The 22,886-nt window shown below is 37.1% G+C and overlaps 1 protein-coding gene across 1 annotated transcript in view; it reads right to left on the bottom strand.

Moving 5' to 3' along the window:
* Positions 1–19,963, bottom strand: part of OTUD4 (OTU deubiquitinase 4) — a 29,519-nt gene extending 9,556 nt beyond the window's left edge. The window contains exons 1-13 of the mRNA XM_026698107.2: positions 19,305–19,963; positions 16,237–16,320; positions 14,917–14,967; positions 12,218–12,264; positions 9,870–9,942; positions 9,631–9,712; positions 7,791–7,929; positions 6,019–6,058; positions 4,356–4,473; positions 4,176–4,240; positions 3,142–3,242; positions 1,352–1,476; positions 1,101–1,272 (exon numbers count right to left, since the gene is read on the bottom strand). Of these exons, the coding sequence (XP_026553892.1) occupies positions 1,101–1,272; positions 1,352–1,476; positions 3,142–3,242; positions 4,176–4,240; positions 4,356–4,473; positions 6,019–6,058; positions 7,791–7,929; positions 9,631–9,712; positions 9,870–9,942; positions 12,218–12,264; positions 14,917–14,967; positions 16,237–16,320; positions 19,305–19,472 (1,265 nt within the window). The 5' untranslated portion in view covers positions 19,473–19,963. The remainder of the gene's footprint in view (positions 1–1,100; positions 1,273–1,351; positions 1,477–3,141; positions 3,243–4,175; positions 4,241–4,355; positions 4,474–6,018; positions 6,059–7,790; positions 7,930–9,630; positions 9,713–9,869; positions 9,943–12,217; positions 12,265–14,916; positions 14,968–16,236; positions 16,321–19,304) is intronic.
* Between the last annotated feature and the right edge of the window lie 2,923 nt (positions 19,964–22,886).

Here is a 22,886-nt window from a genome sequence, read left to right as displayed (position 1 = left end):
GACAATTGCAACATCCCACAGTCCCATGGTCACCATTTGCAACCTTCCCTGTGCGCTTCTACAAGCAAAGTCAACAGGGAAGCCAGCAGCAAATTTCACAAATCGCTCTGTAAGTCATTCACACACACACTCCACAACAGCACACACCCTCAGCCCTACTGTATCTCACAGGTGACCACACATTCTCCCCCTCCTCACAGTAACCATTTACCTGCCTGCCAATCTGTTTACAGGTCATCCAGGGCTCACTTACAATGTTCACTTAACAAAGGCAACGGAGAGTGACATCACTAAACTATGGGGTCATGTGGCATCACACTTTATAACTGCATCACTTGGCAACAGAAATCCAGTTCCAATTATTAAAGACCAACCATACAATTTTGCATAATCCAAGTTTAAGGTTTCTATTAACAAAATGTCTTCAATCTTTTGATTCTGTCTGATGTCTGTCAGGTGCAAACTACCATGAACATTCACTGAATTTAAAGCACTAAGGAGTTTATTGCTACCTATACACAAGAATCTGGTAAATTAACAGTCCAAGTTAAAGTGGTGCTAGAGAAGGATCAACAAAATTCATGGTGGAGGCTGGTCTCGGGGTCTCTTGTGGCTGCACAATTATCCCAAACTAATGACATGTTTAACCCCACTTTCCAGCTTAGCCTGCTCACCTCCTACATGTCATATACTTACTTCAGACAAGTAGCTTTGGATACTTTCATTTTTCTTCAAGTTTAGCTAGAAATTCTTGTTTCTTCTCATTGCAGTAAGTCCTATCATTTTGGCTGTTTTTGTTAATCTATGACTTTAATAACAGTCTTTATAAAGGGTCAAATTGAGATATGATTACACAGTTCTAATTTATTAGTAAAATAATAGAGGAATATTTCCCTTTGTCTTAGTATTTTGTAAGTTCCTATGAAGTTCTTACACTTTGTAAATAATTCCTTTTTCTTTTCTATCTTCACTCTTAAGTATTTTGAAAAAGAAATTCAAATTGAACCAAAATGAAATGAAATAAAGCATAGAAAGAGCAATTAGTAACTCCTATTTTAAAATGTCAAGTTGTAGCCAAAAAAGTATGAGATATTAGTCACCTTACAGCTTGCAGAGGGCTTCTGCCTTGAGTTTTGTGATGAGCAGAAGATTGTTGAGAAGACACCCCCAAACTGGGCAAGTGATGCTGTCTTGTGATTTGCGTTCGAGGAGATAAAACTGATGTGGTTTTTATTAGCTTGTTTGGATTTTTGGAACCTCTGCAATCTGTATCTGGGAGACACATTTTTCATCAATTACTCCAAAACAGATCAGCAATCAAGTCAGTAGAATTCAAGTTAAAAACACATACCAGTCTGAACATTTTGCCCATGCACTGAAGTGGCTTTCTTAATTTTCTTCCCTGGTACTGTGCTCCAGGTTTCCAAAGGAGTTGCCTGTGGAAGAGGTTTAATGTTTCTTAGCAGTACTGAATGCCTGATGGAAGAAAGAAGAAACAAAACCTCTGTAATAATTTCACTGTTGCACTGAAGGCATTAGTAAAACCAAACAGGCTGCTAACAGAACCTGTACACAATTATGGAACATAATTTTTAATTTCTCTGTATGTGTACTTAATTTACATTTCTATTGCACAACAGAGGTATAGCAGTTTATGGTCTAGATTAGGAACAGGAAACCCAAGCTCTGTTATGTTTAGTTGCATAACAGGGTTGTTTCTGTGGAAGAAAAATGGGAAGACGGAATGTTATATTTGCCATATTTGCAATGTTATATTTGCTGAATACCTGAAAGGTGGGGTATAAATCAAATAAGTAAATCACCTTCAAGTTGTTCATAGTATTATTTTAATACTTTAAGAAGAAGAAAGAATATTAAGGAATGTTAGATGATCAATAATTAAAACTGTCCCTTTTAAACAGAATTCATGTTTCTTTCAAATAGGCAAGAGGTATCCACTCCTCCTCCAGTGTTTCACTGTGTGACACAATGCCACTTCTTTCCAAACTGTGTTTACATTGCTACTACTAACTGCAAGAAGCGCAGTTAAATCCAGTGATGTTTTTACTTAACTTGGGCAACTGAAATACATTCCCATAAGATAAACAATCAGTGCCATTTCCCCTCCTGAATCTAATGGCTCCAATATTTGTTGACTTTAAAAACACATATTTTGATAGGTTTTTAACAAATCTATATTTAATAGTTTTTCGCAATACCTTTTACTATTTATTTCATTTGTACCCTTCCTTCACTGTTTTTATAAATAACTCAAGTGATGGACAAACCTAATACTCTTTCATCCTCCTATTTTCCCACAAAAGCCCTGAGAGGTGAGGTGAATTGAGAGAAAGTAACTGGTCCAAAATAACTGATTTGCTTTCACGCCTAAGGTAAGACTAATACAGTCTTTTGCTTCCCGATGCCTTAACCACTAGTTTTTAACATAGTTCCATCATTTCTTGCTAGACTGCAGTTTTATATCTGCTCTAGTAAATAGGGATGCAAATTACAGAACAATTTTTTAGCGACATAAAAATACTAAATAAATTACTAGAATTTCCCAATAATTGTGCATAAAAAGTATTTCTTTGAACATAATCAATTTAATTAATCATTTTAGTATCTCACATTTATTGTTAGATAATACTATCACATGCAATTATCAACACACTTTACTTCTAAGAGAATATAAATTTAGTAATTTCGTGTATTACTTAAATATTAGAGGGATTTTTAATGGAAATGACATGCCTCAAAAATACATAGTCCTTTCAAGAATCTAATTCAAAACATTCTAGCACTGAATATTATTTATATACAAAACTCCATCCTGCCTTTTTAATGCACCACTTACAAGTGTAATTATCTACAAATCTTTCATATTTCGCAAACCAGGAAAAATCTGACCGAACAGAAACCAACAATATTCCATTTTGGATAGCAAAATGTGTACACTTTAGAACATTACATAGTTCTATTACAGATTATGGAGGGGGATCTTGTGCGGTCATCAAAAATTTTAGGTCTGAGCTCCATAAATGCTTCTAAAATGTGAAGTAAGAGAATCTATTACTTAGATTACAAATTAGGCTATCTCACAGTATTTACTATTCCACCATTCATCCCAAGGTTACTTACTTAACACCAAGTTCTTCCACAAAAACAATAACTGGTCCATCTGCAGACTGGACTTCTTGAATGTGAGCATTGTAATACCTTCCACTGTGCTCTAAATATACCTATGGAGAAAGTAAAATAAATTGTATGCAAAGGAAATACAGGAAAGAGGTTCATAAATTAGGAAGTTTTTTCTAATCCATTCTAATTTTAGTGCCATACAGGTAATTGAATGATGTGGAACGGTGAGAAATTCAGGAGAGATTAAATAAAATATTTGTTTAATGATATAGCACTTTAAACTCTGGAATTGATTGCTGTAAGTTGTGCCAATCACTTTAATTTTTTAAAAAGAAAACAAAGCTAACAATGAATACATGTCATGATTGTACCAGATACAGAATGTCTTTCAAAAGCTGCCAAAAATATTCGTACTCTTTTTAGTCCCAAATTTGTCATGGAGTAATTTGAAACTAAACCAAACATATGGCATCTGCCGTTCTTTATTCCACAGTCCATAAGGCTTCTATGGAAAAAAACCCTCCTTTGACCCAATAGGTTTTTCCGATTTTAAGGCAATCCCAGTTCCTTACCAAGCACAACGGTTAGGAGGCATGTGAAAAAGGGGTCTTCTGAGTGGCTTCGGGCTATGGCATTTAGAAACTATACAATGCTCTGGATGCTCCAAAGTCACTATATCTGGGAGGACTGGGGGTCCTCAAGCAGGCAAAATGAATCAATGAAGATAATGAACAAATGGCTGAATCAGAAACAGAGCACAAGGCAATAAGCCAAAGTAGCACAATGAAATAAACAATGGGCTTATCAACATTTCATCCCAGAGAGGCAGTGCAAATTTAATGTAACAGCAACTTCTTCTATCCCTGAATCATCATGCCCAACCTTGCTCCAGACACATTTCCACCTTGCAAAGCTGCTCTTAGAAGCACATATCCCTGATGGAGGGAAAGTGGTAATCTAAGTGAAACACTATGCATGATGCTGAAAAATGAAAGAGCTGTTAAGCAGAGTTACTCAGATGTAATGCCACCTACTTTACATTTATCTCCAACAGAATACTGCATGCCAGCAGCAATAGAAAAATCTTCTTTTTGCTGATCTGCAAGCACAAAAAGAAAATGCATTATACTATACTCTTAGGCGAGCACAAAAAAAATACTCAGCTTCCTCTGTCTTTCTTCCCAGAGTAAGTGATTTCAGCACTAGCTCCTTACCTATTTTTGACTGCCGCCAGACTTCGTATTCAACATTGTGATAAACTAATGGATTAAGGGAATGAAGAACCTTTCCAGATAAGCTTGTAACATTATGAGATTTCCCATGTTTATGAAGCTATTATGCAAAAAGATAAAAAATACTTCGAAAAATAAATGATTCTATACAGGATATAAAAAGAATTTGAAGCAAATCCAAGCAATAGTATATCGATTATTAAATCAAAACCGTACAAACATACATACAAAATAAGAACATCTTCATGTAAAAAATTTCTAAGTATTATTCATGATTGTTAATAATACAATAGCCCAATATTTATGACTTGATAAGCATATAATGCAAAGCTTAGCAACTGCACAATTCACAAGACTTCACTGATTAGCAACTTCAATATTTCCTTTTCTGATTATATGTGGGTAAGCTATTTTTTTTCCCTTAAAGGCATATGAAGAAAAATGTGCATACCGCAAATGCTCAAAGCAATTTACAGCATAATCCTTTATATGCTGTTTCTACCATTTCATAGATTAGTACCTTTTAAAGTTTAACTCTTTAAATCTTTCACATTAATAGCATCAGCTGCAGTGTATTATTATTTCTCACTTAATAATGGACACAACTTCTGTTGCTAAGTGTGTGGTTGTGAAGTGTGATGTCGCATGACCATTCCACTTACCAGTGTCAGTTCCAGGAGGCCCCCATTATCAACTTTAAATGTGGACCACACAAATCGTTAAGTGAAACAGGACATGATTACGACTTAAAACTTCCTGCCAGATTCCCCATTTACTTGGCTTATGGGAAGCTCAGCAGGGAAGATTGCAAATCATGTTCCCCATGACCATGGGATACTGCAAAGGCTGGAGACCCAGGCTGATTGGATCAGCATCTGGATTGTGTGATCACAGGGACTCCGCAAGAGTTGGAACTTTTAAAGACCAGTCATACGTACCACTTGTTTCACACTGTCAAAAGTTTGAACAGACATTGAATGAGTGATTATTAAATGAGGACCATTTGTACATTCTTGTTCTAATGCCTTCCTATATTCTCAAGATTATACTTCTTTATCTACTTCCCAGATAAAGAATTCTGAAATGTTTTTATATTAATCAGCAGATCCATCTTGTGATATTCCCTGAATTGTATATTGCTCTTTATAATTTCTCTATGGGAGATTGTTTTCAGATATTGACTTTAAAAAATACTCAATTTATTGCTCTCTCCAGCAATGAATATTTTATATATAAATTTTAGAAATTATCATCTGCTTTCCTTTTTTATAATAGTTTTTTCTACGCCTTGTTAAGATGGATCTACTTCCCAAAGGAATGGGGCTTCTTTCCTAAGTCACACACAACATTGTATGACTAGAAGATGAAACTACAGAATTTATTTTATTTTATTATTTATTTTATTATTTTATTTATTTTTACTTGCCAGTAAGGCTCTTGGGCTCTGGGAGCTCTTTCTTACCTACTAAAGATAGTAAGAGTATACCAAGTAATTCTCCTAGAAGATAGATCGTAGCAACTGTGATTCCAAGTTACAGCAGATTGCAAAAATTCAAGAAGTTAATACGATCACCCAGAGTCACACTATATAAGAGGAACAGCCATAGACACTGAATAAATAGGTGAACAGACTGAAATAAAATACCTTCTTGTTGTTTGTATAACTTGTTATAGCCTCTTCACTTCTGGACAAAGGAAAAGATATACAACAGAAACATTTCAAAATCAAGTAAGAACTCTGTTTTCATATAAACAATCATTATTCATGTTTACTCTTATGAAAGAAGTAAACTCTGAGAAGCATAGGGATATAGTGCATTTCACTCTGAGCAGCTTCAATAGAACGATATTCTATTAAGTCAATACTAATCTACTGTCACTGTATTAAACATATATCAGACCAGTTTAATATTAACCTTAAATATTATTTTGGACAGGGACAACAGAGGAAGCTTATGCATCTCAGTGGTTCATCTCACCTATTCATATATAGCCCTCATACCATCAATTAGGCCCCCATCCCCACTCCCCACTGGCAATCTCAAGTTGTTGCTGGTTGTGTGGTAAAGTTCAGTAATCATTTAATCACATTTTTATAGTCACCCACAAAGTGATTCTATGTGGCATATTAATAAAACTTATATATATATATATATATATAATCACTTAAAAACACAATTTAAATTAAAATTGAAAACAAGTCAAAGATAAAATGGCAGCAAAATATAGAGTGCCTCGGCTAATTATCATATAATCACCCAACACTCTCCACTCTCTCCTAGTTCCTGTTTTGAGGGGCTTCCAAAACACCAAGAGGGTTGGAACCAGCCTCAATCTCAGGGGGATGAGAATTTTTAACTCTATCCAGCTCACAAGTTGTAATGCCTTTTTGTATTAACTCTGACACCAACAGAAGAGATACTGGAAATTAAAACAAAGAGGCAAAAATCTCTCATGTTATCTTCCTAAACTGCAATCTTTATATGTGACTTCTGAGTGTTGCACACTCAACACATTTGAAATTCCAACGCATTTGGAAGACAGTAAGTGAAAGGAAGCTATCTATAAGTCTAGCTTTAAGATCATATCCTATGCATGTGTAAACTGGGCAACTAAGGCCTATGGTGTCAGTAAAAACAAAAGGCAGTTGATTAGCTTGTAGTTCAGCATGTTCAATATCACCCTGTTTTAAAATGGAGCAGCAACCTATTTCTTATCTGCAAACTATTAAAATTCTGGCCATACCAAACATCAATGTGCAAGAGCTTAACTATCAATTCAAATGCCCTCTACAATACTATTGATGGGAAATATCAGAGCTCCTGCCTCACCCTCTGAGTCAAAGACACAAATTCTAATTTTATTTTGATATAATGTTGAGAGTGGGTACTTTGCACCAGTAACTGGGTTTTCAAATCAAATCGTATTTGTTGCTAAAATAATGCAAAATCAAATTGTATGTTTAATATGTATATGATCTTACATATTCTTTCTGTATATATCCAATATATCAAGTTATCAAGAACTATGGTTTATGGAGGCACCTAGGCTGTAGATATGAGATTGTATCCTTTATTGATGAGTAGAGTGAAATAAGGCCCTAAGGAACCATACAAAGCACAAGTATTATAAGAAGGTAGAATTAATCTCCTATACGTCATCCCTTCCTTTGACCAAGATTGATTTCTGTAACGATTTAGTTATATTATTTGGCTAATTTATATACAATGGTATTCCTCAATCTGACACCTTACAGATATCTTTGAGGAGAAATTCCCATAATAGTAAATGGGATAATGCATGTAGTTTTGAGGAAAACATACTACTTCCTCATACTGTTCACTTTTCTGTACATAACTGTAGAATAAGTTGTATCTGTCCTACCATCTTAACTTTTAAACACGCAGGTTTACTTACTCTAGATCTTCATCCTCTGAATCAGATTCTTCGCTGTTTCTTCTGCCATTCTTAATCAAATCAGCATGGTTCAGTTCTTCTAAGACTTTATTCACATCAACACCAAATACTTGTTCATACAGCAATTCATATAGAATAGCTAGTTAGGACACAAAACAAATACCAATAGGCATTTATCACAAACATGCTTTAGTTATTATTAAAATAAAAAAGCTCCAAAAGGGACTGATGACAAAACTGAGGACATTTTAAAATTAGGCAGCAAGTATAATTTTCCAGAGGTTAAGCAGCCAGCACCCTTTGAAAATTATTGCAGCAGTTGATTTAGGGAAGCAGCCAGACTTATACATATATTCTGTTAAGGAATCCAGAACTATATTTGTATAACATTTACATTTGATAGGAAAATTTATTCTTATTTTGATTTATAGTACATGCAATCTTTCTGTCCATAAGTCACTCAAGGGTGTTAATATTTTAATATAAAATGGAAATAAAAACAAAATAAAAATATTTAAAATTATTATTTGGACAATCAAAATATTTTACTTGATTGTAATTATTTGTATTTTATTTTAGATTATTAACTCCCTTGAATGATTGATGGGAATGCTGCAAATAAGTAAAATTGAAAATGAAGAAGCAGGTTTATCCTTTCCTAAAAAGGGAAACAGAGACAGCTAATTACTAACTGCAATTTACTAACTGCAATTCCCTATGAAATAACTCTATACCTCTGGGAATAATGCTTTTGTATAGGTTAGCAAAAACATTAACTTCAATTACTCTGATAAACTTCAGCCTATCTTCAGGACTTTTCATTTCCAAGTAGGCAAATTAACTTACGGTTGCAGCAGCAGATCTGAAACCTGGGGTATCAGATCAAATACTCAAAATATGAGTTTTATATCCTGTTCATCTGAAGCATTTCCACAGGTTTCAATTTCCAGTTACCCTATCATGCAGCATTTCCAGGAGCACTTTTTGAAGAACTGGAATTCTCCAGACAGTTCTTCAGCTCCCAACTTATATCCCAAACTAAGCATCTGTGGTGATTCTCAGTCATTCATGTCATGGTTGTCCCAAAGGTGCCTTTTCAAGAGGCAACTGAACTTTTTGGTTTTTTGAAAAAGCACATTTGGGATCCCAAACTGGGGGGGGTGGGGGGTGGCGGGGGGTGTTGGCTGTTCTACCATTACTTATAATCAATTTTACAACATCCACTTGCAAACACATTCATGTAGATAAAGCAAACAACCGAACACTACATCCATTTTTACACTATGTCCATTTTAGGTACGGTACACACATATACATATTTTACTAATAGCTGTGTTTAGATATTTAAACTACAATTTCAGCTACAATATAATTTATGTGGACAACTCAAATGCAGGAACTCATCTTAATATATATTTCATGGATACCTGCCACAAGGACTACTAGTGCACCCAATTCACTGTTATGTTAGTTTACAGAAAATAAGTTATTTTTGTTGCTGTTAATTTTGTCACCTATCTCACAGTGGGGGATACACTAGGCAGCTTACAACAATAAAAATGAGAAATGAAAAGAACTGTAAGCATAACAGTAATAAAATAATGGAACAGTGGAACCTTGGAGGGTAGAATGTTCCAGAGGGTGGGCGCTGTATCAGGGAAGGCACTTATACTGGATACCAATAGTCAGAGTTCTTCAACTCTATCAGCATTTACATTTTGGTTATATTTTTGCCTGTTAAAACAGCCGCACCACATATAGAAACATGCAACTATGTGAGGGATCTCTGATTCCTAACTATGATTACATTTCAAAGTTGATATATCATATTAATACTTACACTGACAAAGAGCAGCCTTGATTGTGTAGTCTATAGGATAGACAATATCATAATGATTGCCATTTGAAAAACACAGCAATATCTAAAAAAGAGCACAAAAATACTTAAGATATAATAGTTAACAAATTTACACACAAATTAAAGACTAGCACAATACTTCCTACATTACTTCTGCAAAAACCTCACAATTCTTCAAGTTATATGCATTTCAAGATATATTACAGTTGGATTCATCTTACCTTGTCGGGAAAGCCATTTTCAGTTATATAAGAAGGAGTGCAGTTTGGTTCCCGATATATTATAAAATCTTTTCTAGAAAATGTATAAGGGGAAATCACAAGTTTTATCATGAAATGGATAATAAATAAAAATAGAATAGACTGATCTTTATGAAACTGTGCATGAATCTTTGTTTAATGAGTTTATATAATTCAGGAAAAATATATTGTGAATTCTGCAATGGCAACACTATTAACTGCAAGACTCAGGTCAAGCCGCAGGAATTGGCAATGGCTCTTAGATGGAACAGGACTGCTTAAGAGAACCTGATATTCTCTCCACTCCTCCCTCATGACCAAAGTTTCACCCATATCTGCCTTAAAATACGTCTGCCTTAAAACTGTCAATTAAATAAGCTTCCTTGGATCTTTAGCACAGTAATACCCAATGCTAAATCTATTCTGCAAACTTCACCAAAGGACCTACCAAATGTGATCAACCCTCAAGAAGCCATGAACAAGCCTAGCAGCACTAATCACACACAACACTTTACATCATGCACATAATGCCTTAAGTTCCCTGATTTCTTAAACAGAATGTTAGAATATACAGGTAGTCCTCAACTTACAACCACAATAGGGCCTAAAATTTATGTTGCTAAATGAAACATTTGTTAAGTGACTTTTGCCCCATTTTACAGCTTTTCTTGTTACAGATAAGTGAATCATTACAGCTGGTAAGTCAAGGACTACCTATAATACATTATGTATTATATTCCACTTTGGTTTTATCCATTCATCTGTTTTCCAGGCAATGTTAGTAGCTTATATATTTGAGCAGTCTAATAAACAGACTAATCCGCTATAGCAGCATTTATATTGGAAAAAAGTTTGTTGATATGATTCTTCCTTTATTCCTACTCTTCTACCCTTGTTCTCCAAGGATCTGGTTGTGAGACCCTGTTTCTGAAGCTAAATCAGTTGGAATTGTTACTGTTTTATTAGTTTCCCTGCTGTACAGCAGCCTCCCTGTCTAAGCAGCTGAATGACATCCCAGAATTGGCAGTAGAGTTCCATAGGCTTCTGATCCTATGGAATCTTCCATTGCTGGGTTTGGTCTCAGAAGCAGCCTGAGTTCATGGCTACCCTGGGCCTATCTCACATCATCTTGAATCCGATTAGAGGCAGCGGTCACACACTAGATATGATTTTTTTGTCGGATTATTGGCAATGTGATCTGATGAGGGAATCTACCACTATTTTCTCCCCACTCTCCTTACATGGTGAGATCACATCCTGCTTTGAGATTCTCTTATGCCATCTGTCTCCACAAGGAGCCCAGACCCATTTGAGAAGTATGTCCCCAGCAACTGATGGACCCAAATGGGTACCAGAGGGATCTGAGGGATATCCCTGGGGCTTTACTACACAGTCCTGCCAAAGCTCTGGTTATGTCCTAGAACCAAAGAGTGGCCAAGGCTTTGGATAGGATAGCCCCTGTGCACCTTCTCCTGACCCACTGCTCCAGACTCTGCCCATGGTTCACATAGGAGCTACAGGTTTTTTAAAAGAGCTAAGAGACACCTAAAGTGCCGCTGGATGAAAAAAGGGATGAATCCACCCAGACACAATTTAAACATTGCTATTAAAGCCTACCAAATGTCATTAACAGTGGCAAAATGCCATTATTTCACCTCCCTTATTGCATCCATAGTGTGTGATCTGGCGACCTTGTTCAGGATCACCCAGTCCCTCCTGGGACAGAAGAGCTCCTAAAGGTAGTCTGAAATGACCATTTTCAGGGCCATGCAGAGGAAATTGTTGAAAACTAACGAAGTCGTTTGGATTCACTTGGAACCCATGCATGTTGCAGGTCTATGAGATGCATGGGGAAAGGTCTCAGCCAGTTATGGGGAAAAGTTTGATCCCACTGAACCTGCTGAAGTGGGATACAATTCTTGATACTATCAACCAACCTATTGATTAGATCCCTATCCCTCCTGCATGGTGAAAGCCTCCAGGATGATGACAGCCAGTTGGATTCAGACACTGACAAATTTTTCATTGCAGGAGGAGATGTTTCTGGAGTCTTTTAAGAAGGCCCTGTTCCACATGCTCCTCAAAAAAACATCTCTTATCCCACCAGTCTGGACAATTTCTATCCAGTCTCCACCTTCCCTGTTAGGGAATATGGTAGAGAAGGTGGTTGCCTGGCAGCTTTATGGGATCCTGGATGAAATGGATTATTCCACCACTACAAAATGAAATTGATCAATTTGTTTGTATTTTTCTAAAAGCTGCCACATTAAAAACATGCATTATATTGGTTTGAGCATTATTCTTTTGAACCTTAAATAATTATTTCTTACTTGAACATAAGAGAAAGGGCACTTATTTCAACTTGTCCAACCCATTCCTATAGTAGAAAGAGAAAAAAACATTTTAAGTAAATAATAAGTAACATGTAAATAATCAGTGAAAATCCCAAAGGTTATTTAAGAACCCTTAAATCACTAGTAAGCAGCAATAGTTAATACTTTGGTTTAACCTTTCTCAATTTCAAATTATAGGAATTATGACCCAAATTGTAATATAACATATCTTGATGGCTCCAGGTTGGAAAAAGTTTAATAAAGCCTCAACGAATGTGCATTTCTTACAACTCACCAATATTAAAAGTTTTTGTAATTCCACAAAAGTTTTCATGAATTTTTAATTCATTTAAAATCAGTTCTTTCCATTTTTAGCATATGCTCCTTATTCTTCCTGAAGCATGGCCGCCTGGTATACAAAATATCCTGTCCAAAAAGTCTTGATCCATAACCTTATAACCTTATTGAATCCTTCAATTCCTGCATGCTTTGCTTACACAGGCAGAATGTATCCTAGCTACCCTTATTTTTGCTCTCCTGTATACTGAGGGGTCCTATCCAACAATATAACCTGAGAACAGAACAGACTGCCTCTAAACAGTTTAACCAGAGAAAATAATCCCTGACTTCAAATTCCAAATACTACCTTTTTATGTGAAACAAGAATGGAAACTTGACAGTAAGGCTTAATGCATAATGAAAAGTATTAAAAACATTGGCCTTGTCTCCACTTCCAATGATGCTGCAGTTCAAATATGCGAAGGATCAGCTGCATTTTTATCCTTGCCCAGTATATAGAAAGAACTCAAGAGAAAGTCAAAAAAGACAAGAGAAAGAAAGACCAAGAGCAAAAAAGAGCAAGAGGCAATATACAAAAATGCCAAAACAGATATGCATTAAATATGCCCCCTCACAGCCTGGCACTGGAGACTTATTAATTACATTAATTTTAAAAACAGTATTCCAGACAGAACAATAGCTTATTTTGTTCTAGCACTAATGCCTTTTATTCTTCTGGCTTATCATTTCCTTTGAAGAGCCAACAGAAAAGAATTATCCCACCATCACCTCAAGGGAGAAGCTCAAAAAGTAGTAACTGAACTTCAATCATTCCAATTTCCATGAACACCAGAGCCAGATTAATATGCTCCCTAAGTGAGTATCACAAATGGACAACCACTCTTCCTATTTTAAATTTACAGAAGCAAATAAAAACTTCCCTACAAATTTTATTCCTCCAATCCCCAATTCTACTTGCAAAACTAGGTGGAGAAGCTATGGGTTGTTCAGTAGGTTGCATAGACAAATTACACGGTGAGGTACTTTAACGTCTCTACCACAACACATATTAAGGCCCGTGATTCTACACTCAGTCCTCAAAGACCTCCTGCAAGGCTTTGAGAATGGAGGCAATAGCACTAGCAATAACACAGACTTATATACCGCTTCACAATGCTTAACAACTCTCTCTAAGCAGTTTACCGAGTCAGCATATTGCCCCCATCGAGTTGGGTCATTTTACCAACCTCGGAAAGATGGAAGGCTGAGTCAACCTTGAGCCTGGTACGATTTGAACTGCCAAATTGCAGGCAGCCGGCAGGCAGCCAAAGTAGCCTGCAGTACTGCATTCTAACCACTGCACCACACAGCCATCCTCAGATTAGAGGAAAAGCTGTTCTATATGAAGGAACTGCCACCCAGAATATCTACTGGACTCCTCTGTTCACCTACTAGATAGATGGGACTTAGTTAAGTGCTCTCTGACCATCCAGATCACACACAAAAACACTATATAGGAAATATGGTCTTGTTAGATTCCCAGGAATTATTAGGCAGGAGTTTTATCCTGAGAATAGATTCCTATACTCATTGCCTTCCTTTGACTTATTATTTCTAATCTTTCAGCAAAAACAGTTTATTCACTAAGTCATTTTAAGTTTCTGACAAGAGAAAAGATATGCCAAAACCCATTTTACTGCTTAAGGAACTATATCTCCAGGAATCACTGATTCCTTAAGTTTTCATATGTACTATTCATTATTTTTGTGTATTGTGTGAGGTTTGTCTTTCTTTTGCTTTATGCAAGCCATAATAAACAAATGGGTATAAACAAATCTCTATTTGCAATAAATGTGCATTTTCTGTATAACTTCAAATCTCTCCAAAACACTTGAAGTAATGGGTACAAATAGTCCTTGATTTACAATAATTCATGCATGCCTGTTTGAAGTTGCAACGGCACTGAAAAAAGTGACATGATCATTTTTCACATTGATGTTGCAGCATTCCTATGGCCACATGATCAAAATTCAGATGTGTGGCAACTGACTCATGACAGTTGCAGGGTCTTGGGATCATGTGATCACCTTTTGCAAACTTCTGACAAGCCAGATTCACTTAACAATTGTTGCTAATTTAACAACTGCAATGATTCACTTAACACTGGCACATAGTAACAAAGGCTGTAAAATGGGGCAAAATTCACTTAACAACTGTCTTGCTTAGCAATAGAAATTTTGGGCTCAGTTATGATCGTAAGTCAAGGACTACCAGTAGTTACCTGTACATTTACTTTTAACCATTATTTGAAAAACTGTTACATGTAATATCCAAAGAAAGTTCATTTGCAAGATTCAGTCCTTAAGACAATGAGATAGCTCAAATGTTATATATGAGGTTAATTTGACAGTACATACCTGTGGATTTTCCAGGCGCTTCAGATATTCCTCAAATGACCCCTCTATAAACTGTAAAGCATGAAAATGAAAAAGTATTAATAGCACTGTGAAACATCCAGCTTTACTCCTAAGTAAAGTTAACAAGGCTCACTTTTGTAAAAAGATTTGATCAAGGATCCTTACTTCTAATCTTCAAATTGTGGAGACTTACAATTTACTCATAAGTAAAACTCCAGAAATTATAGATATAGCTTCTGAGTAGCATCTAGGAATGCACCAGGTCATATACTAACTTCCTTTCCATAATTGCAAGTGGGTAACTCGGGGAGACATTGGGACACTGTGGAAAAAGCTCCAGGCTATTTATAAACTTAGTGACTTTCAGATGTAAATGGACTTCAAATCCCAGGAATTCACTACGGCTAAGAATTCTATGAGATGAAGCTGCATCGCTGCAAGTTCTCAATGTTTATAAATGCTTTACCACAGAAATTTCAAAATTTTGAAATAATGCATATATCTTGGATGCATCCAGTTCTCATGCTTCTATATGCCAAAGTAAATACATTTATCATATTAACACACAGACGTATATAATTATATTGTCAGAATGTTAACCATTTGTACACCCAAAGCATTCTTAAAACCTAATGAGTCATGCACATGTATATAGTATGTAGGAAAGTTTTACTGAACTGCCTGATATTGATGTGGTACATATCACATTGAACTGGATTTCACCTATCATAGTTAAATAAACCATGGTTAAATGAGAAGAGTTTACCCAACATACGAAACCATAAAACATGGTTTAGCAACTACAGTACACTAAACCAAAAAACAGCAAACAGACCGTGGATTTTTCGTGGATATGAAAAACTTCATATCCGGAGTTAGTTTCTTCCCATAAAGCAGGGGTGTCAGTCAAACTGGCAGCCTGGATGCATCATGCACAGGCCACGCCCATCTCAGCTCCGCAAAGGCAAAAAAAATCACAATGTCACCTGACATCACATGACACAATCAAGTTTGACACCCATGTCATAAAGGAAAACAAAAAAATTGATCATCATGATATGGTAATAAATGATTTATTTAGTTTTTTATATTTTAGCTTCTGTCCATTATAAATCACATCATTTGACACAAGGAATAATCAAGAAGTGATCTATTCAAACACCACCCATAGATCCTCTTAGTTGGAATAAAATGACTGCTTATGGCAAGTCATAAGCAAAATTGACCATGCTTTTTCTCAGAGCATAATCGTAGAAAAATTAGATGAGCTTAAAAGGTTCAGAACGGCTTTATTAGTTATCCATAATATAATGTTTTTACCGCTTCAAATTTCTCTCTGTTTTTCCTCAGATAATTTATACAGGCCATCCTAACATCAAGATGCTGCGACTGCGAGTGGAAAACCTGGAAAAAAGTTATTTAAAAAAAGAGTTCCAAACTTATGTATATTTACTTACAATTTAAAATCTAAAAGATTAAAGTTGTTAAATTAGAGCTAGAATTCAGCTTTAATTTATAAATTAAATTGCTTTTACCAATTTTAAAATAAGCTGTCAGAAATGATTATCTTTATTTAAAATAACATATCCAGAAGAAACCATCTGAGTCCAATTTATATTTTGGAAATGATATTTTTATTAGACCAATAGTTGTTTCATTTATCTAGGAAATTAAAAAATAAATGATCTCTTATCCTTCAGAACTGAGGCTATCTATTCAACCACCATATAAGTTAGCGACAGTTATTTCCAGTGAAGCGAAGTAAAAGACCTAATTCAAAGAAACCATGGACTCCTCTCAAACCTGTTATCATTCCACGTAACTAGTCACAGGAATAGCTAGACATAGATATATATTAAATCAATTTTAGCACTTCTCAGATAAATATATGACAGGATTATTAAAATACGAAGTACAATACAGTAATGCAAAATCTTAAGAAACCAATATCTGAAATTTTAAAGTTCAAGGACCGGATGAAGGTGAAGGCACTTAAAAGCTACTTCTTTACAGAATAGAAAGCATGTTGATACATGTTTTGCTTGAATAATGAATCTATGAGCCAGTATTGAGACAGACTGGTATTTAAATGGCTTTGTGTGTGTTTTCAAAGCTGCAGGATATTGTTTTATCAAAGCCCTAAAGACTGCATCTGAACTAAAAAAAACTCCAGCGTCACAATAATGGACAGATTTACTGTTACTTGCTTTTTTGAATATCCTGTCTGATGAACAGTTTTGAAGATCATCAATTTAGATACTCTTTAAGGTCCTGGAAAAAACTTGTGGGTTTTTATTTTGACAGATCAACACTTGTACTGACTAGATTTTATAATCATTTGTTCCTGTAGTCCTCAATGTACAACTATAACTGAGACCAGAATTTCCATGGTTCAAGCAAGATTGTTAAGTATCAATTTTATGACCTTTTTTTGCTACAATAAAGTGAATCACCGCAGCTGTTAAGTAAATTATGTAGTCATTAAGCAAATTGGGTTTCCCCCATGTTTTGCTTGTCAGAAGCTGGCTAGGAAGATTGCAACTGGCAATTACATGATCCTGGGATATTGCAATCATTGTAAATACATGATGGTTGCCAAGTCACATAATCATATGGCTGTGGGGATGCTACGACCTTTGTAAGTGCATAAAGCCAGTTGTAAGTTGCTTTTTTCAGTGCCACTGTAATTTCAAAAAGTTGCTAAATTAATGGTTGTTAGTCCGAGGACTACCTGTATATCAAATCCCTGGCCTGCATTATTTTACAGCCATTTGGAATGCAGCTATTTCCAAAGAATTAGCTATGTTGGCCCATTATAGCAAAATCTGAATCTGTGGCATCAAGGAGCTGGCTGTATCCACAGTCATCCTGATAACTGAGCCAAAAAATTCTATCTAACCATAAACTAGTAACATCCGCTAAAATTTAGTATAATCTGATTGGCTAGATTGTGGTTTAGTGTTGGGTTAACCTGGAAACAACATTTCTCCCTTAGAAACATTTCTTTTATTGACATTTGAGAAGGATCCAGAACTAGCTGACTCACTCTATTGCAGGCTATATAATGATAGGCAATATAATGACATTCACCTATTTGGGACAACTCCCATAATTTCTGTTCACTGACCCTATGCTGGGTTTACAGACTTGGAATTCAAAGCAACTGGAGGAAACACAATTGCTTACCTCATAAATTCCACAAAGGATATGCAAATCAATCCAAGAACTTCCTGATGAATATTAACTTTTTTGGGGAACAATCCTAAAGTATCTCACACCTAATAATTCCTCTCTGATCATCAAGTACCACTTTCATGTCAGAATCCAATGTTAGGTGGGGGGAAATGAAAGTATATCAATATTCTGGAAAAGCTTCCCATTCCTGTCTTTTTTTAAAGTGCCTAGTCATTAGGGTTACAGGAAGCTAGCCTAAATTAAAGCAGCCCTTGGGGCATCTATTTATTCAAAAGGCCAGACATCCTGCAGGCTGCATTTAAATGCCAGTTGAGACCCACAAATACCCTGCAAGTCTGCTGAGCCACAGGAAAAAGAAAGCCAATCCATTTCAGTGAGTTTTGAATTTTAATAGGAAAGATTAAAAACTTTGGATCCTTTGCAGTTTTTCTTGTTTTGCATCTCATCCACACCATATGTATGCCCAATGAAATTATTAAGACTTAAATGGGCCAGAGTGCAAAATACCAAAATAATCTCTTCTCCTCCTCACCTCCCTTTTTTTCTGGGCCAACAAAAATATTTTTTTTTCCAACAGGAAACAAACTTAAACGCCAAAATAACTTTCTGGATGCAAAAGTGAGATTTCAGTCTCCCTAGAACAGGGGCCTCCAAACTTGGCCGCTTTAAGCCTGGAGGACTTCAACTCCTGGCTGGGGAATTCTGGGGGTTGGTAGCCCTCCAGGCTTAAAGCGGCTAAGGTTGGAGGCCCCTGCCCTAAAAACTAGAGTCGCTGCCATAAGGGAGGCCTGGAGGCGGAGTTTCCATCCCGAATTTTCTTTCCCAGGTGGGTTTTTTCCCCTCATAAAGCCGCTGTACTTTAACTGCTCCCCTTTCGCCCTGGAGGGAGCCCGAATCGGAAAGCTTCCGAAGTGGCTGCCGTTTGTGAGAGCCCACAGCGGGCCCCGCACAGCCAACGAGACCTCCTCCTTGCCCGGCCCAGGGGAATTTCGATCCGCTGCGGCCTACGGCGAACCAGGGGCTGGCTTGCTCCCCTCATCGATTTGCCGCCGTTGATTCTCTTCCCCCGCCCCCAAGCCTCTCGTCTCCGGAGAGCGACGGGAATAGTATGAAACAAGTTGGGAGAGGAGCCCGACGAGGCGTCCTCCACCTCTCACTCCGGCCCTCTGACCCGAGCCGGGGCTGCTTTTTACCTGCTCGGCCACCGCTCGGAAGAGGCACGAGCCGTCCTTCGCCACCCGCTTGCGGTACAATCCCCGAGACCGCAAGGAGTCGTCCATGGCAGCCTCGGCAGGGCTCGCCACGCCGTTGCCCAGGCGGTTCTGCTGCTGCTCCTCCTTGCAGCCGGTCGCCGCCTCCATGTTTGTTTATTGCTCCAGAAGCGGCAGGGAAAAGTCTTTCTCCCTTCCCCGCCTGCTCCTTAGTTAGCCCCACATGGCTGAAAAAGAAACTAGATGGCTATACAACACAGGGCGACCGGCATGGAAAGCGATCCGCCGGGAAAAGCTCTCCGAAAGCGAGAGGCGCCGGGCTCACGTTTGCACCTCGCATGTGGGACTCTTGCAAGAGGCGCCGCTTGAACCGCAGACCTGCTGCTTTTTGTTGTCCGGCCTCCTCCTCTGGACACCCGCCGGGCCTCTAACCCCCACTAACCCCAGCGCGCCCTCCCTCCCTCCCCAGTTCAGCTCCCGCCGGCGGCAGCTTTGGCGCGTCCCGGAGCTTCCCCCTCGGAAACGAAACCTGTGGCGTTTCCACTGAAACGGGCAGCCCTTCAAAAGTTTGTTTTCACTTTCAGAGCCAGACCGGCACTCGGAAGGTATGCTGGGAGTTGTAGTTCGACTCCAGCAGGAAGTGGCGGTGGGGGGGAGGGCGATGACTCCGCCTATTTCTTCCCGCCTTGTCTGGCGGGCTTCCTACCGAGGGCGAAGCGGGAGCTGCCGAGTTGTTTGGTGACCTTGGTGTTTGCTGTGATTACGTCCGTCTGATTGATTAGAAGACGGGTCTGAAAAGAGGTGTTTGCTTGTGTACACACCGCGGAGCTTTACATATCCTGCAGTTGCCTTTCCGTAACGTGCACAACTAAGGGTAACTGAACTGTTTGGCTCAGGGGTCCCCAAACTTGGCAACTTAAAGACTTGTGGACTTCAACTCTCAGAATTCGAATTCTGAGAGTTGAAGTCCACAAGTCTTTAAGTTGCCAAGTTTGGGGATCTCTGGTTTAGCTCCAAAGTAAAAAAAAAACAAGGGTCCCGTTCAGTGTTTCTTGACCTTGGCCGTTTGAAGATAAGTGGATTTCATATCCACGCATCTTCAAGTGGTCATGGTTGACAGACACTGATCCAAATACACAGAAGACATTGAATAAAAAAAACAGCTCAGAGCTGTCTTCGTACATTTTTCCCTCCTTCCATTCAGTGGTGTTTTGATTCTGAGAGGTTGCCTGACAAATCCCTGCAGTTTTCTTGGCAAGTGTAACAAGAGGCTAATAGTTGAATATTTAAAATTGTAGTTTTCTTAAGTTTCTTAAGTTATTTTCTGCTCTTGAAAGCATATGTCAAAATTCATCTCGGTTTGTCAGGGATAAATCGAAAGAAGTATTCTTGCTACCTTGAGTTGTATATGGAAAAAAAGGATAAAAGCCTAATAAGTGTATACTGTATAATACTGTATAATAGTCATGGTTATATAATTTATAGCCTAACCTAGGCAATGTACTTAAGTCTGCTGATTGAAAGTATGCCCAAGTGTGTGTAATGGGGCTTCCCTCAAAATATTTCCTATCCTCCTCCTCCTCTATCTTCTATATATATAAAAGCGAAATATTATTCGTGCATCATCACAAAATCTCCAGAACCGTAAAGCCCCCAAACTTTGGCACATATGTTCCTCTTGACTTCTAGGTGCTCACTAAGAAAGGATTTTTTTAAATGACCGTCAGAGCATTAGCATTTTATATATTATTAACACACTCTGATGCTAAGGAGTTCTACTTCCATCTCCCCATCTGAATAGAAATCTGTTCCAAATGCAAAACACAAGTAGAGGAGAGGAGTTTCAGTTTTAGTTTCACAGCACCAAGCAGCTTTAGTACAGAACAGTTGAGCTAAGCCATGCCCAGACTCCTTGCTGCCTCTTTCTTGCTCACACAGCAAATACTACAATCTCAAATACTCAATGGGGTCATCACTCAGCCCAGTTTAATTCAAATTTCTGTAATCAGTTTTTAAAATTCTGTATGCATTGACTTCAGTGTAGAAATTTTAATTTTAACAGTTCCTTTTTTCTTGTGACTAATTTGTTCACATCTGGCTTGATAAAATGTTTTGAAGAGCTTATAAAAGCTATCCAGTGGCCTAGCACTCAATTTTTTTCATATGGCTATTTTTTATGATACTGTACTATAATTTCTATAATACTTTATAGACCCTAGATGGCACCAAAGTCCTACAGACTAGAGCAAAAGATAAGAAACAGAGTTTAAACTCTAAATTTAAGAGGTCTTTAAGACAATATTATGTTTTGGTCCTGTTATTTAATAAAACCTCAAATATATTGATAGTTATTAATTAAAATTTCATTTGATTCTTGTTTAATGTTTATATGTACATATTTTAAAATGCTCAAACGAAAATAAAACATGCTATATCATAAATGTACAATACCAAAATAGCAGAACTTAGTAATCATACATAAATTCTGTATGTCATCAATATCTCAACCTTGGAAACTTTAAGATGTGTGGCTTGAAATTCCGGGAGTTGAAGTCCACAGAGTTGCCAAATTTGAGAAATACTGACATAGAGCAATAAGGCAAGCAACCTTTAAAGCCATGATCTGCACTTCAGGGTAGGATCCTTTTTTTTTTTTGCTTTTAAGGAAATTTCTAAGAGTTACAGGTATTATATCAAAATAATTTTGCACAAAACTTGTTTTGATGTCCAGTTTGATGGTTCCATCTGCTGACTGCAAAACTAAATTGCCTTCAGGACTTGAACTGTAATTCTTGAGCCTGACTACGTGCGTCTATTCTTTTTCCAATCTAAAACCAGCTTAGGATCATGCCTACACAATATTTGATTTTACTTTGTATTTGCCTCATACTTTTCTAATGTCACTGTATTTTCTTTTACTTCGCTATGCACTGTGCCATGCTACAATATGCTTTAATAAGTGGTAATGTTTTAGCTATATTCTAGTTATATTATGCCAAAGAAGCAAATGAAATGCCCAATCCAATAAAGTCAATTAATGGTTTATTGCTAAGCAGTCAATCTTCAGTAAAGTGAGACAACAAAGGGGTTAATAGTAAATAGCTGTGATTCATTTTTTGTTTTATTGTTAGCTTGACCAGACAGGAAACACAATAAGATGGACTAATTCTACATTATTGTAAGGCAATACATTACATTAATACATTAAAAGAATCTCGCAAGTCTGGAAGGACACATCTATCGCTGTCCCTTTTTAACTACCTGATATATTTCTAAGATTTTTTCTTTGACCATTACTCAGTTACAGGGTTTTCCCACTTTTATCTGATTGTTCCTAGACGGCATCTCTTCCCTCACCCCTTCCAAGATCATTCATATATTGTCTATGTATGTATCTATGTAATTTTTCCCATGTATCCTTTTTATACATCACACTGGAAACAACTGAGAAAATGGCAAACCAGAAGTCTCTGTAAATATGTTAGTATACATTTAGGCTTAAATTGTTTGCAGAGATATTAATATAATTATGCTGTAAGGCATCCAGAAAGTATCCATGATATC

The sequence above is a fragment of the Pseudonaja textilis genome, chromosome 6 (assembly GCF_049901715.1).
Source record: "Pseudonaja textilis isolate UNSWEBS1 chromosome 6, rPseTex1.2, whole genome shotgun sequence".
NCBI classification, from domain to species: domain Eukaryota; kingdom Metazoa; phylum Chordata; class Lepidosauria; order Squamata; family Elapidae; genus Pseudonaja; species Pseudonaja textilis.
Note: the sequence above shows the minus strand (reverse complement) of the source record. Positions and strands in the feature narration are given on the sequence as shown.